This window comes from Capricornis sumatraensis, chromosome 1, assembly GCF_032405125.1.
Source record: "Capricornis sumatraensis isolate serow.1 chromosome 1, serow.2, whole genome shotgun sequence".
NCBI classification, from domain to species: domain Eukaryota; kingdom Metazoa; phylum Chordata; class Mammalia; order Artiodactyla; family Bovidae; genus Capricornis; species Capricornis sumatraensis.
The window spans coordinates 238833261-238849446 of NC_091069.1; the positions used below are offsets into that span (position 1 = coordinate 238833261).

At 33.8% G+C, this 16186-nt stretch overlaps 1 protein-coding gene across 2 annotated transcripts in view; it reads left to right on the forward strand.

Moving 5' to 3' along the window:
* The window catches only part of STAG1 (STAG1 cohesin complex component), a 322933-nt gene that overhangs the window by 264289 nt on the left and 42458 nt on the right, over nucleotides 1-16186 (forward strand). For both annotated transcript variants that reach the window (XM_068987932.1, XM_068987933.1), the window contains exons 16-20: nucleotides 1794-1886; nucleotides 1989-2078; nucleotides 2248-2451; nucleotides 3422-3492; nucleotides 4910-4997. In XM_068987932.1, coding sequence (XP_068844033.1) covers nucleotides 1794-1886; nucleotides 1989-2078; nucleotides 2248-2451; nucleotides 3422-3492; nucleotides 4910-4997 — 546 coding nt within the window. The remainder of the gene's footprint in view (nucleotides 1-1793; nucleotides 1887-1988; nucleotides 2079-2247; nucleotides 2452-3421; nucleotides 3493-4909; nucleotides 4998-16186) is intronic.

The following is a 16186-nucleotide window of genomic DNA, read 5'->3' on the forward strand; positions in this document are numbered from 1 at the left end:
CCTTCATAGGTATGCCATTTTTGCTCTCCCATCGAAGATTCCGTGAGGATTAAATAAATTCATGTGCATAGAGTGCCTGACACAATGACCATTTAATTGACAATAGCTATTAACCTAAAATCAATATCCTTAGACCTTTGATACATTGGCTAATGAATTTGAAGACTTCTAAATATTCTAAATACATTTCTATATACATATACATTTCATTTTATATGTAGCCCCTTTAATTATTTTGTGCAAAACCAAGCTTGACACTTGGTGGTAGATCATTCCAAAATGTTTATTTTATGTTTTAAGAGGTTGAAGACAGTTGTTGTTCAGTTGCTCAGTCATGTCCAACTCTTTGCGACCCCATGGACTGTAGCACGCCAGGGTTCCCTGTCCTTCACCATCTCCTGGAGCTTGCTCAAACTCATGTCCATCGAGTCAGTGATGCCATCGAACCACCTCATCCTCTATTGTCCCCTTCTCCTCCTGCCTTCAGTCTTTCCCAGCACTGGTCTTTTCTAATAAGTCTGCTCTTAACATCAGGCAGCCAAAGTATTAGAGCTTCAGCTTCAGTGGCATCAGTCTTCCATTGAATATACAGGGTTGATTTCCTTTGAGATAGACTGGTTTGATCTTGCTGTCTGTGCAAGGGACTCTCAAGAGTTCTCCAGCACCACAGTTCAAAAGCATCAATTCTTGGATGCTCAGCCTTCTTTTTGGTCTAACTCTCACATCCATACATGACTACTGGATAAACCCATACCTTTGACTATACGGACCTTTGTTGGCAAAGAAATGTCTCTGCTTTTTAATACACTGTTTAGGTTTGTCATAGCTTTTCTTCCAAGGAGCAAACGTCTTTTAATTTCATGGCTGCAGTCACCACCTGGAGTGATTTTGGAGCCCAAAAAAGTAAAGTCTGTCACTATTTACATTGTTTGCCCATCTAATTGAAGTGTTGGGACCAGATGCCATGATTTTATTGAAAAGCAATAAAGCCCCTGAAAAAACAATTAAATAGGACGTCCTGTTCTTTCATGTTATCAGACATTGAGGTTTACATTTATAAAGTAGCAATTTATATTGGAATGTTTCTGTCCTGTAAAATCATTCAAAATTATGGTGGCAAATTCCTTCAAACTGCAGAATACTTTGGGAAAATAATTATCCTCACTGAGCCTGCATTTTAATGTTTTATTTTTGGAACTACCTGTGGTTTAACTAGTTGAGTACAGGTTAAGGTGAAGGGCTCTAGTGTGCTCAGTGACCACAGGCTATACCCCTCTGTCTCAAATATTGTAACTGGCTTTTTAGAAATGTTTTTGTTTTGATTTAATCTAAAGAAGTAATAATTTATCTAAAATAAGTAGCTATTTAATAAAAGAAGAGTACATGTTTATTAGTGTTAGTTGCTCAGTCATGCCTGACTCTTCACAACCCCATGGACTACAGCCCACCAGGCTCCTCTGTCCATGGGATTTTCCAGGCAAGGATACTGGAGTGGGTGGGTAGCCATTTCCTTCTCCAGAGGATATTCCCGACCCAGGGATTGAACCCGGGTCTCCTGCACTGCAGGCAGAGTCTTTACTGACTGAACTAAGAGGGAAGCCCTATTTAGTAAAGGAAGAGTACATTTTTATTAGTAATTTGAGTAAAACTAGATATATTTATTTTAGTCGTTTGTTCAGCTTTTCTGCAAATTCTGTTTTATTATCTGCCAGTGCTTCATCATCTTTGTAACATTCTAGATTTATAAATTAGTACGTGACACTTATTCTTTACACATTTAAATTTATTTCTAGGTGCTAACTGCCAAAGAAAGGAAAACTCAAATTGATGATAGAAACAAATTGACTGAGCATTTTATTATCACACTGCCGATGTTGCTGTCAAAGGTACAGTTTCCATTTTCAGTTTTGTGATAGTATGCCACCAAATTTGCTTACTACACTATACTATTAAAGTAGTTACATCTTTTTCTTTGCTTCTTCTTCTAGTATTCTGCAGATGCAGAGAAGGTAGCAAACTTGCTACAAATCCCACAGTATTTTGATCTAGAAATTTATAGCACAGGTAGAATGGAAAAGGTAAGGAACTGTAAAATTGAAATTCTGCTATTATAGTCTGTTTTATTAACTGGATTATTTTTTTTGGATTATTTTATTTTCATGTAATATGTAGGCTTATTATGTGACAGATGCTTAGTTTAGTTTTTTGTTATTAATCTAAATATCCTAATTTTTTTTTCCTCTGCAGCATCTAGACGCTTTATTAAAACAGATTAAATTTGTTGTGGAGAAACATGTAGAATCAGATGTTCTGGAAGCCTGCAGTAAAACCTATAGCATCTTATGCAGTGAAGAGTATACCATCCAGAACAGAGTTGACATAGCTCGAAGCCAACTGATTGATGAGTTTGTAGATCGATTCAATCATTCTGTGGAAGATCTATTGCAAGAGGTTGGTTTTAAAGTTAATGTATACATATAATAATTTTGGCTAATAATTATTCAAGGTAGCTGAGTTTGTAAATTTTTCCATTTTAAAATGAAACTTAGTAGAAACGTTTTCACAGCTTGGCAGCATTATTGCAGTTCATTTTATAAAGATCAGCCTTAGTTACACTTTATTTTTATTTTAAAAAACCTGTTTCATAACTGGCAGATTTTTTTGTTTTTTTATTTTAAGGAAAATCTTTTTTAAGGTCAGATTTTTTAACTTAGTTTTTCATTTTCTATTCCTGGAATCTAATTTGCATTTTAATATTACTGAACTATTGTGATGTACTAATGAATAGAACATGAAAATAAAGTGTGCTAATAAAGAATGGCTGTTCACCAGTGGTGTGCCTAGGAAAGCAGCAAGCACCTCCAACTGGTTACTTTTATAATTATTTCTGTGATTCCTGAGTCTTGCCATCTTCCTTCCGTCTATATAAGGCAGCTTGGAATTCCCACAGCTTTGTATGTCCTGACACCCAGGCTCATAGGATTTCTTTTTAATCCCTATAATCAATTTTCCCCTATTTTTAACAACTTTTTTCAACTATTTTAAATTTTTCATTGTGATTTTGCAGTTACACATGTAAGTGACAGTCAGTAAAATGTTTGAAATAACCATTAAAATCTTTAAAGTATATATCCTTCCACTCAGCAGTTGCAAGGAATTTATCCAGAAAAGGGTACAAAGTCATGTTTATGACATTGTTTAAAATGCAAAAGTGGTCATCTCTCGGTTTTGGACTTACAGGTGTTGTTTATTTTCTGGTATTTTGCTTATTTGTACTTTCTCATTTACCAACAGTGAATATGTACTTTTTGTATAATTTAAAAGAATTTTTCTTTATATGGTATGTATTGGTATGCTTTCATGTGAATTTGAGGATGAGTAAATTTATGGTAGTGAGGTGCTATCTGCTTTCTGTTTATAGGGAGAAGAAGCTGATGATGATGATATTTACAATGTTCTTTCTACATTAAAGCGGTTAACCTCTTTTCACAAGTATGTCATTTTATTTAAAGTAGATTTAGTGAATATCCTATATTAGTTAACATAAAACAAACTGTAATGTTTAACATCTGTGTAACAATGGGAAATTTTAGAGAAATATTGAGATGTAAATTTTTTATTACTCATTTACTCAAGATAAATTGAGTTTTTTGTTATTATTTGATGACTTACAGAGTAAGATTTATCTTTCAGCATAGTGAATGTACACTCTACACTGTAAAAACTTGAAGATAATTAGTTTTATTAACAAATTAGATGGGCTTATTCTGCAAGCTAGAGTTTTGTAGGTATAATTTTCAGTTCATAGATCTTAGAAAGCTTGCTAAATAAGAATCACAATTTTGACAAAAGCCATAAAAGTTATTTCCATATGCTTTTTTCCCTGAATTATTCTTGTTTGTCTGTTTATTATTGTGTTCTTACTATGTAGACAGAATAGTTGGATTTGAGTAAGGAAAAAAGGCTCAGATCAGAAATAGGTATCATTTTCAAATTCTACTTTATATGTCCCTTGTAATGAAACATGCTTATCTTCTCCATAAAGAGGGGGAAGTAAAGAACTTTGTTGTGAAAAAGAATATTTAGGTATAGCTCTTACTTTAATGAATACTTCAGAGTCATTTCAAAAGCAATGTCTACAATCTAAGTCTTTTCTATATACACAAGTACATTTTTGGAATTCCATGGAGAAACAGACTCATATCTGAAAAAAATATTTTGACATCTGAAAATAAAAGCTGACAGCCAATGTCAAAACTCCTTTTCAAGAAAATATTTTGATACTTGAAAATAAAAGTTGACAGCCAGTAATCATACTGTTTTTAGTAGCAGAGCTCATGAGAATTTACAGTGTCAGTCTTACCTCATTCAGAAGTCCTCAGCGCATATAGACAGTTGCACTAAAGTTTTTGAACTGTGCTATATTTCCCTTACCCTGACTTTGTCTTTCGTGTCTGTTATCTCCATCTTGTGATGATTACAGATATCTTTCAAAAATACACATGTATTTATACTTTGAAATTGTAAAGGAGTTTGTTTAAATATGCTTTAAAATATAATAGAGAAATGGTTACTTTCACTTAAACATATGAAGTTTTATTATTATTGATTTCTCTTAATGAATTCCTAATATCAACTTCTACTCTCTTTCTCTACCCACCTCTGTCCTCTTCTCTCCCTCTCATTCCTCTCTTCTCTCTTTTTTTCTTTTCACTCTCTCTCTCTTTGTCTCTCCCCCTCTTTCTCTTTTTTCCTTCTAAGTTTGGAGACTTGAACATTTCCTTATGGAACTTTTACACTTCTACTAGAAAATGAAGTTATGTTATTTTTCCCCTAGTGAAACTGAGCTCAACAAATTTAAACTTTCCTCCACTCTAGAATAAAGTTAATGCATCTTTGTTTATTTTAGCGCTCATGATCTCACAAAATGGGATCTATTTGGTAATTGCTACAGATTATTGAAGACTGGAATTGAACATGGAGCTATGCCAGAACAGGTAGGAGTTGATCGTTATTCCTTCCATGTCATTTTATTTATTTATTTACTTATTAATTTTGGCTGTGTTGGGTCTTAGTTGCAGCTTACAACTCCATTGCAGGATGCATATGGGATTTAGTTTCCCAACCAGGGATCGAACACAGCCCTCCTGCATTGGGAGCACAAAGTCTTACCCACTGGGCCGCCAGCAAAGTCCTTCTGTGTTATTTTGAAAGCTAAGCTTTTCTGAGATCATGTAGGATTATCAAAAGCCTTTCATGGAAACATAGTTGACAATTCTTAAATGCAGCCACCTCCTCTGAGAATTATCACCATAGTGATTGAGTGTTACAGATAGGTATATTTTACCTTCAGATTTGAACAGAAAAAAATAGAAAAAGTTTGCTATAATGTAGCAGAAGTTTAATATGAATATTTAATTTTAAAGTAAGTATTGTCACTCTTTTAGGGAAAATACCATTAATTAATCTAGAAGCAATTTCAAAACCTGATCAATTTAATATAATGAAAATTTCTGATCATGTGTGTTTCAGGCACTGTTCTAGGTATTAATAAGAGTAAGCCTTAGACAGCTCTTAGAAACATCTCTTTAGATACCCAGTATTGAAAATCCAAACCATGAATTCAGTCATTTCTTCATAGGACCATGAGAAAAAAAAAAGTAGAAGTGTTAGTCGCTCAGTTGTGTCCAACTGTTTGCAACCCCGTAACTGTAGCTCACCAGGCTCTTCTGTCCATGAAATTCTGTCCATTCTGTCCATGAAATTCTCCAGGCAGGAATACTGGAGTGTGTAGCCATTGCCATGCAAGCTTGCTTTTTTAGATTCCAGTTCTGTTCCTTTCATTTAGAATCCAAAATATATATCAAAAACCACCACAATGTGTACTATTATTAAACCTCAGTTATGCTTAACATTTTGAAGATAGATTAAAATTTATTTACCAACTGTTTGTGGAACTGTATTGTCCTTTTATGGTTGACTGTTCATTTTCTATGGTAACCATTTCAATGAGAAGTTTTACAGTCCCACTCTTTGGGATTAACTGAATTCTTTTTTTCCTTCCTCTTTCCATGATCTCATTTCAGTGCTATTTTAACTATTACAGTAGAATATGTAAAACCAAATTTTTAAAAATCTAGCTGTTCATAAAATACATTTTTAAAGTTGAATTATAAAAAAAGTTAGAAAAATTAACTTGTTTCCTTCAGTTCATCAGCTGTCTATTTCCTGTAGTTGCACACTCACGTTTGCGCTTGCTCTCTCCCTCTTTCTCTCTTCTCCCCATATAATAATATGCATGTGTAAAAATAAATATTAACAATACTCTAGAATTTTTCTCCAGCCCTGGATCCAAGTCATAATAATGCATTACATTTTTGTAATATCTTTGGGGGTTTTTTTTTTGGTCTCCTTTAAATCTGAATGGTCATTCAGGCTTATCTTTTATGACATTTTGAAGAGTACAGACCAGTTATTTTATAGAATGTTCTCCATTTAGTTTTATCTGATCTGCATGTTTAGATTTAGATTATGCATTCTTGGCCGGAATGCTACATAAATGGTACATCAGGAACACATGATGGCAGTTTGTTTAGTATTGGTAATAATTTTGATCACTTTAGTAAGTGAGGTCTGCCAAGTAACTCCTGTGTATAGTTGCCATGTTCTTTTTTAATGTGTAAGTAATCTATGGGAAGATTCCTTAAGACTATATAATCCTGTTTCCTATCAAACTTTGACATAATAATTTGAGCATTCATTTATGATTTTGCCTGACTCATTTATTACTATGATAGCCACAAAATGGTAACTTAAGTGGTGATTTTCTGTCTTTTATTTTATATTTATTTGTTAGCCCTCCGCTGTAAGAAAGAGCTTTTCCTTACTCCCAATAGTTATTTGCTTATGTATTTGTTCATTAATTTACCTTTTTAAATTTTAAACTTATTTTTAAAAATTCAGTAGCGTAATGGACTTATGGTTTCCTGTTTTATTCCTGTTCTGTTCATCTGGTTAAAACAGTACTATGGTTATTTATTTTGGTGCTCAAATTGTCATATTTAGCCAGACAGAATTTCTTTTCAGCCTTCTCCTGTGTGCTTTAAATATCTTTTTGAGCATTACCATACTTTCTGGCTCAAGAATATGTTCCAAGGTCTGTTTAAGCCCTGCCCTATGCTAATGAATTCTTAACCTATGGAAAACATGACTCTTACTGCAACTCCTTGACACAGTAGTCATTAGCTTATATAGAACGTGTGTTTCAGAATTTATTGTAGTATTCATACTTTTTTTTTTAGTAAAAAAATGAAGGCAAAAAATTTAAATATTTAAATTCTTCTTACCTGTTTTGTATTTCTTGTTAGTATATCTGTAAGTTATCTGAAACTTCTCTTAGGCAACATCTAAGAAAAATTAAATATTAAAATTCTGCTTTTAATACATACTTCCAAGAATTATCTTTCCATATTCTAAAAATTGAAAGCCAACAAAGAAAAATTCATAAATTATTTTGGTAAATACTTGCTATATAATAATAGTGTGATTAAACACATAAAAAGGAAAGTTAATCATGTCAGTAACTTTGGACCTGTCAAGCCATCAGTAATAGAAAATTTTAGTTTTGTGTTTATTATGTACCATGTACTATTTTAAGTCTTTATATGCATACATTTATTGAAGCCTCCTGACAACCCTATGGAATATACGTCATTATTCTCATTTTATTGATTATTAAACTGAAGCAAATAGACTTTAACTTCTCCAAAGCCTCATAACTGCTTCATGCCTTCTTAAACCAAGCTTTTAAATTCTTTTCATTGTATTTTCAAATTTTCTACTGCTAGTTTGCTACTACTCTTCATAGTATCCCATGCCTTCTGATGTTTGTCCCATGTCAAACTCTAATTATTTTGCATTTTTATATTTTTTCTGAACTTCTTTTGTATTGTTCTAGTGAGAATTATGGGGAGAGATTAGATGCTGATACTTTATCATTGTGAACTGAAAATCAACACCTTTCTTTCTTTCTTTTTTTTTTTTTGGCTATGCTGAATCTTCATTGCTGCACATGCTTCTGTAGTTGCAGTGAGTGGGAGGGAGCTGCTCTCTAGTTGCAGTGCATGGGCTTTTCATTGTGGTGGATTCTCTTCTTGCAGAGCACAGGCTTTATGAGTTTCTGAAGGTTTCGGTAGTTGCAGTTCCTGGACTCTAGAGCACAGACTCAATGGTTATGTGCATGGGCTTAGTTGCTCCTGAACATATGGGATCTTCCTGAAACAGGGATCAAACTTGTCTCCTGCATTGGTAGGTGGATTCTTTACCACTGAGCCACCAAGGAGGCCCTCAACATATTTCTTTAGACATAACATAGTATATGGGGTTAAGTTTAGTTTTAGTCAAGTTATCGCTTATGATTATAATAAGGCTTATTATATAAATAATGGGACCTTGTTTTCTGTAGAAGTATATCGATGTAGTCATGCTTTCCTTGAAAGACTACATACTTATCTCATTGACTGGGCATAGAAATATTTTCACTTACCAGCTTCTTACTACTCTTTGGGCATGCCATATCAGAACTTTTTGGAACATCTTCACGACCCTTCCACACACATCTACTTAATTCTCTGGTCCTTATTGACCAAAAATGTGTTTGAGTGTCAGGTTCTGGAGGTATAAGGGTATCTTGGAAGCAGTGTTTAACCTCAAGAGACTTTTGATCTTTAAAAAAATTCTACCTCCTTAATATCTCTTCCTGTCATCATTCTTCTAGCCCTACTGCCATTTCCTTAGTTTCATCCTTCATATCTTCTCTTGCAGATCATAGTAGTAGCTGCCTATTTTGTCTTAGTAACCTGAGTTTCATCCACTGTCCAGTCTAGGTTCTATTCCAGTAATTTTCAACTATATGTATGTGTCAGAAAACGTTATGGAGTTGTTTTTTGTTGTTGTTTGTAATACTGACATACTTTCAAATACCATTCTGAGAAAAAATTAATGTGATCCTTTTGGAAGGTTATTTGTCAGTCTCTATCAAAATTAAAAGTGGACATACTTTCATTGAGCGTTAGTAGTTTGAGGAATTTAGACTACAGGTATGTACTTGGACATAGGTACAAAGATATTCATTGAAAATTACTTATAAAAATTTAAAATTTAAGATAATTTTAAATGTCCAGAAACAGAAAACTGGTTATCTATGGAAGGACAGTTTTGATTCTGTGTAAAACTGTGTAGTCATAATTAAAAGAGTGGAGTTGATATTATTTGTTCTATAATATTCTCTGTGAGAAGAAATTTTATGAAAAAGGCAAGGAACAGAACAATGTAAATTTAAAAGGATGATGAGATTTATATATACATGTACCTTTTGATTGATGACTATTTCTGAAATGATACATGAGAAATTAACAGTGACTTTAATAGTGGCTTTCTCAGTGGAAAACTAGAGATTTGTAGTGGTCAAAAAACTTAATTTTAAGGGGGTATAGTTTGGGATTAACTATACACAGTACTATGTGTAAAACAGATAACTAACCAGGACCTTCTGTAAAGCACAGGGAACTATACTCAGTATTTCATAATAACCTATATGGAAAAGAATCTGAAAAATCTGTGTACACAAACACACATACACACATATGTATTACTGAATCATTTTGCTATATACCTGAAACTAACACAACTCTGTAAATCAACTATACCTCAATAAAAATAAAAGCAAATTATTGTAAATTTTACCATTATACTTACTACTTTTTAAGTTTAAAAACCAGGTGTTTAAGACCTGTAGGGTAAGGTATGGAGGAGGGTCAAGATAAGGGTATGGAATTGATACAAACTACAATGTATAAAAGGCAGTTGTTTAGTAATAAACACTGGCAAAGGAAATTTTAGAAATATGTGCCATTTACAATAGCACCAAAAGACGCAAAATACTTAGGTATAAATCCAACAAAATATGTGCTGGGTATGTATACTGAAAACTATAAAACACTAATGATAGAAATCAAAACACTAATGATAGAAGATTTTAATGAATGAAGATATATCAAGTTTGTGAATTACAAAGCTCTGTGTTGTTTAAATGTCAGTTCTCCCCAGACTGATCTTAGCTTTAGCACAATTCCAGTTAAAATCTCAGCAAAATTTTTTTGTAGAAAGTGGCAACTTGATACTAAAATTTATATGGAGAGGAAATAAAATAACCAAAAGAATGTTTTAAAAATGAATGAAGAAGATTCACTCTACTTGATTTCAAGACTATAAAAAGTTTTAGTGTGACATTGATGAGAGGATGCTGCTGCTGCTAAGTCGCTTCAGTCATGTCCAACTCTGTGTGACCCCATAGACATTAAATCAAAGGAACAGTATAGAGAATCCAGAGATAGACCCACACATATATGGTCAATTGATTTTTGAAAAAGGTGTCAAAGCAGTTCTTTGGAGAAAGGATGATCTTTTCAAAAGTGATGCTGAAATTGCTGGATATCCATATGTTCCGCCACCCCCCGCCCCCCTGCCCTGCAAAAAAAAGAATCTCAGTTCATTTACTTAACTTAAAATAGACCATAGACCTAGAACGTGCAGCCTTCAGTAGCTGTGGTTCCTGGGCTCGGGAGCTCTGGCTCAATAGTTATGTGCAAGGGCTTAGTTACTCCTCCGTATGTGGAATCTTCCCAAAACAGGGATCAAACTCATGTCTCCTGCATTGGCAGGCGGATTCTTTACTACTGAACCCTTTTATTGTTTGAATATTTTCAAGCTTACAATTAAAAAAAAAATGTATACAATATGCATATTGGTAATACAACAGTGGATGATCTCTCATTCCCAAAACACATGTAGGATTTAGGAATCTCTCCTCTTTATTAAATAATTTTTGTCACTTTATAACACTATGATTTGCTTCCATGTTTGTGCTTTTCTTGCATTTACTCAAAAATATTACTGTAAACTCTACTCTTTGCTACATTGATTCTTGCTCCTTGTTATACGGTAAAACTGACTTGTCTTCCTTCCTATGTGAAGAATTTTAACGTATGTATAGATTTATGTGGTTACCACCACAATCAGGATGCAGAACAGTTTCATCATCCCCAAAACTTCATATTATCCCGTCACAGTCATATGCTTGCACCACCTACATACGACTACTGGAAATCACTCATCTGTTTTGCATCACTGTAGTTTTGTCTTTCTGAGATTTCCAAATAAATCAAATTTTATAGTATAAACCCTGAGCATGCCTTTGAGATTAAATCAGGTTATTGTGTGAGTCAGTAGTTGGTTTGTTTTTACTGCTCATTGTTAGTCCTTTGTGTAGATAATTATTTTGGTGAAAAAGTAATTGTGGTTTCAAGCCATAAATTTTAAATCATTATAGCTAGGCTCAAACAAGTCTTTTATTCAAAATAGAGAGCACTACAATCAACGCATTTTTGCCAATGAGAAATAAATTTGTTTATTCCTGTAGCATAAAAAATCCATGCTTCAGGGTTTCAAGAATTCTTGGAAAGCATTTTCTGCCTCCTGCTGGTTGTGGAAGCATTTTCCTTGCGAAAAGTTATAGAGATGCTTGAAGAAGTGGTAGTCGGTTAGCTAGAGGTCAGGTGAATATGGAAAATGAAGAAAAACAGTGTAGCCCAATTAGTTCAACTTTTGAAGCATTAATTGTGTGACATGGTCGGATATTGTCATGGAAAAGAATTGGGCCCATTTTGTTGACCAGTGCCAGTTGCGATTCTTGCAGTTTTTGGTGCATTGCTGAGCATGTTTCTCAGATGTAATGGTGTCGCTGGGATTCAGAAAACTGTTGTGGATCAGACTACTAGCAGACCACCAGTGACCATGACCCCTTTGTGGTGCAAGTTTCGCTCTGGGAAGGGCTTCTTCTTGGTCCAACCACTGAGCCGGCTGTTGCCAGTTGTCATATAAAATCCACTTTTCGTAACACATCACAATCCAATAGAGAAAGGGTTTATTGTTTTTACATAAAATAAGACAACACTTCAAAACAACAATTTTTTAAATTTATAGTCAGCTTATAAGGCACCCATTTATGGAGCTTTTTAACCTTTCCAGTTTGCTTCAGATGCCAAATAACCATAGTATAGTTGATGTTGAGTTCTTGGGCAACTTCTCATGCAGTTGTAAGAGGATCAGCTTCAGTGATCCTCTGAACTGGTCGTTGTCAACTCCTGACGGCCAGCCACTACTCAAGGGTCTTCTCTACTTTGCAAAACTTCTTGAACTGCCACATGCTGTATGTCTGTTAGCAGTTCCTGGGCCACATGCGTTGTTGGTGTTGCAAGTTGTCTTTGCTGCTTTACAACACATTTTGAACTCGAATAAAAAAATCAAATTTGCTTTTTGGGTAACATAATTTCCCTAGTCTAAAATAAACAGCAAGTAATAAGTCTTTTGCAAAAAACATAAAGCAAAAAATGTGCATTAAAATGGTATACAACATAACCACATTTATTTAAGAATGTATTCCAGTATCAAATGGCAAAGTTCAGCAGTGCAAAACTGCAGTTACTTTTGCACCAACCTATGCATCACTGTTTTTAGTTATTCAGTTGAAAATATTTGGGTTGTTTTCAACTCTTGGCTATCACAATAAAAAGCACTGTAAATATTTATATAGTCTTTTGTTTGAACATAAATTTTCATTTCTCTAAAGTAAATTCCCAGGAGTATAATTGCAGGGTCTTATGGTAAGTATATGTTTAACTTTATTAGAAACTGCCAAACCATTTTCCAGAGTAACTGTACCATTCTGCATTTCTCCCAGCAATGTATGAAAGTTCCAGTTGTTTTGAATTCTCATCAGCACTTCATATCAACAATTTTTACTCTAGCCATCTGAGTAGATATGTATTGGTGTTTCACTGTGTTTTTTAATGTATGTTTTCTTAATGCTAATGATGTTAAACATGTTTACATGTACTTATTTGCCAGCCTTATATCCATTTTGATGAAACCATGTTGGTTATTAATTTTTACCTTAAAGGCTCTTTTTATTCATGTTAACCAAGTCTAAATATGATAAATAAAAAAGACCAGTTTTGGATATTAGAAGCAGACTAGTATTAAGTTCACTTCATTCTTTTGTCATGCACTTGTCCACTAAAAAAATTTGATCATCCTTCCCCTTAAAGTGTCTTACAAACAGAAAAAAAGTTAGAGTCTTAATTTATTCCAGTCATTATATGGATTTTCAGAATTTTATTACTGGAACATAGCAGGCTAGCACCTCAAGAACTGTGCCCCCAGGTTTTCAGAATTTTAAACATGTCCCGTATATGTAGATGATATATATCTACACATGCATATATATTACATAAACATTTTTCCCATTCTTAGTATCATAATCATTTTTCCTATTATTGTTTATTGTCAGATTTTATTTTCCAGGCAAATTAAGTTTTCCAAAACTTTAAACTTTCTAAGATTTTATATCTCTTAGTCTTAACTTACATGTAATACAGTTCACCTTCATCTCCAAGATATATCATTAGTTATAGGTTGAATGATTCTCATTGATTCAATCTGCTAATCAAAGATAGAGCTAACTCCTTTAAATAGATTAAAGTAATTATTTTTTTAAAGGGCTAATAAAAAAGAATTTTTATGTTGGTTAGGGTAATACTAGCTGCTGTAATAGAGTAATCTTAGCATCTCAGTGGCTTAAAACAATAGAAAGTAATTTCTCACTTATATAACCATAAAGCACAATTGCAGGAAGTAGGTGTCACTGCACAGCCAAGACATTCAGAGACCCATGGTCTCCTTGATTGTTGGTATCCTGCTGGCGGATAGAGGAGGAAAGGATGAAGAAAGCAGTCCTGCTTCTTAACTAATTTTTGCCCAGAAGTATGCAGTATACATTACTGTGACCTTCTGGGAACATCATTACCTTGTGTAAAAATGAGGTCAGAAGAGTAGGGTTGGAAGAAATTCTTAGTCAGGAGACTAATACTTGGTATTACTCAGTTCAGTTCAGTCGCTCAGTCGTGTCTGACTCTGTGACCCCGTGGACCACAGCACACCAGGCCTCCCTCCATCACCAACTCCCGGAGTTTATCCAAACTCATGTCCACTGAGTCGGTGATGCCATCCAATCACTCATCCTGTCATCCCCTTCTCCTCCTGCCTTCAATATTTCCCAGCATCAGTGTCATTTCAAATGAGTCAGCTCTTCGCATCAGGTGGCCAAAGTATTAAGAGTTTCAGCATCAGTCCTTCCAGTGAACACTCAGGACTGATTTCCTTTAGGATGGTTGGATCTCCTTGCAGCCCAAGGAACTTTCAAGAGTCTTCTCCAACACCACAGTTCAAAAGCATCAATTCTTCAGCACTCAGCCTTCTTTATAGTCCAGCTCTCACATCCATACATGACTACTGGAAAAATTTAGCCTTGACTAAATGGACCTTTGTTGGCAAAGGTCTCTGCTTTCGAATATGCTGTCTAGGTTGGTCATAACCTTCCTTTCAAGGAGTAAGCGTCTTTTAATTTCATGGCTGCAGTCATCATCTGCAGTGATTTGAGAGCCCCAAAAAATAAAGTCAGCCATTGTTTCTACTGTTTCCCCATCTATTTGGTATTATTAAAAGATCCTTTCCAGAGTCAGAGCAGTGTTAGTCAAGAAAAGGCAGAAGGACTATCCTGCTCCTAGGTTAGAATTATCTTTCAGCTCTTTCAGTTTTTAATTGCTTGCCTTTCTTGTTTTACCTGTACTACAAAAAGGTGAAGTTGCTAAATAAAAATGACTTTCAGATTTAGGATAACATTGCTAATACGGGAGATAAAAATCAATATGACTGATGTAAAGCCTGGAAGAAAGAGTTCTGAATTTTCTTTTGAAGTGTGATCAACTATATTGTTACATAATTATAACTGTGAGAAAGTAAAATGCTTCCCAATCAATGAGAGTGAGCTTTTTATTTTAAAATAATACTGTGGAGCCCTTCTGAAGTAAACATATGATGAATACCATTGTATTGAAAATTAAAATGGGGATGCTGTATAGATATTGAAGTGACCTGTTTCTCTCTTCTAAGAAACTTGTGTACAACTTTGAAATACATTTTGAGTAATTCCTAGTATATAGGTCATAGAAATGTAGAATGAAAAGAAATGATATTTGTAATGATTAGGATATATATATCCAAAATTAAGCAGATCCTTCAACAATACTTTTTTCCATATCTTAATTTCCCATTGATAAATGCTTTTTGTATATCACTTTTCTAGTAATCTAACAATACAGATAGTTTCAAATTCAAGAAAAAGTTTTAAATCACACAAACCACTTCAATACTTTTTTTATAAAGTAGAAGTTATCAGAAGGTGTCTCAGGACCAGAAGTGTACCATATTGAGTATCTTCTAAGTGTAGTAAGAGGATTTCTTTAGCATTAATGTTCGTAAGTTGACGGTATTTCAGTAAGTCTTGTTTCTGGCATGCTGACATAAATCAGGCATTTAATTATCATGTTTAATAAAACCTTGACATCTCATTAGTATTGTATGAAAAGCAGAACACTCATCCTTCTAATTCTGATGAGTTATTTTCGGAGCTGAGAAGATGCACTGGATCTGAAACCTGAAGTTTTTAAAGTAAAACCAATCAAATTTCTACTTCCTGAAGCAGTCCACTTACTGATTTCTCTTTTGATCTCTCTTATACATATATTCATTCTTACGATTTTTAGTCTATCTAGAGAGGAAAATAATAGAGACACTATAATAATGGAGTATCATATCTGATACGCTTTATTGCAATAGAGATGTATCATGTATTCAAACAAAAATTTAATAAAATCCCTATCCAAAATGAAATTTTCTTTTTTATTAATGTTCTTAATTTTTATTTTCCTAAACTCTACTGTTTGCCTTGCTGAAATATATGGATAATATTTTACAGAATGACAGTTCAGTCCTAATAAAAAATGAAAAGGTGCTCATCTCCATTGATAATTAGAAAAATATAAATTAATACCACATTAAGATACTACTCATGCATAAAGTCACCAGATGTAAAACATGTGATGACACCAAATATAGTTAAAAATATGGAGCCACATGAACTGTCAAAGAATATTAGATATAGCCACTTTGGACAAAAATTTGGTACTATCTCCTCTAAAGTTAAATACACACATACCCAGCAATCCTG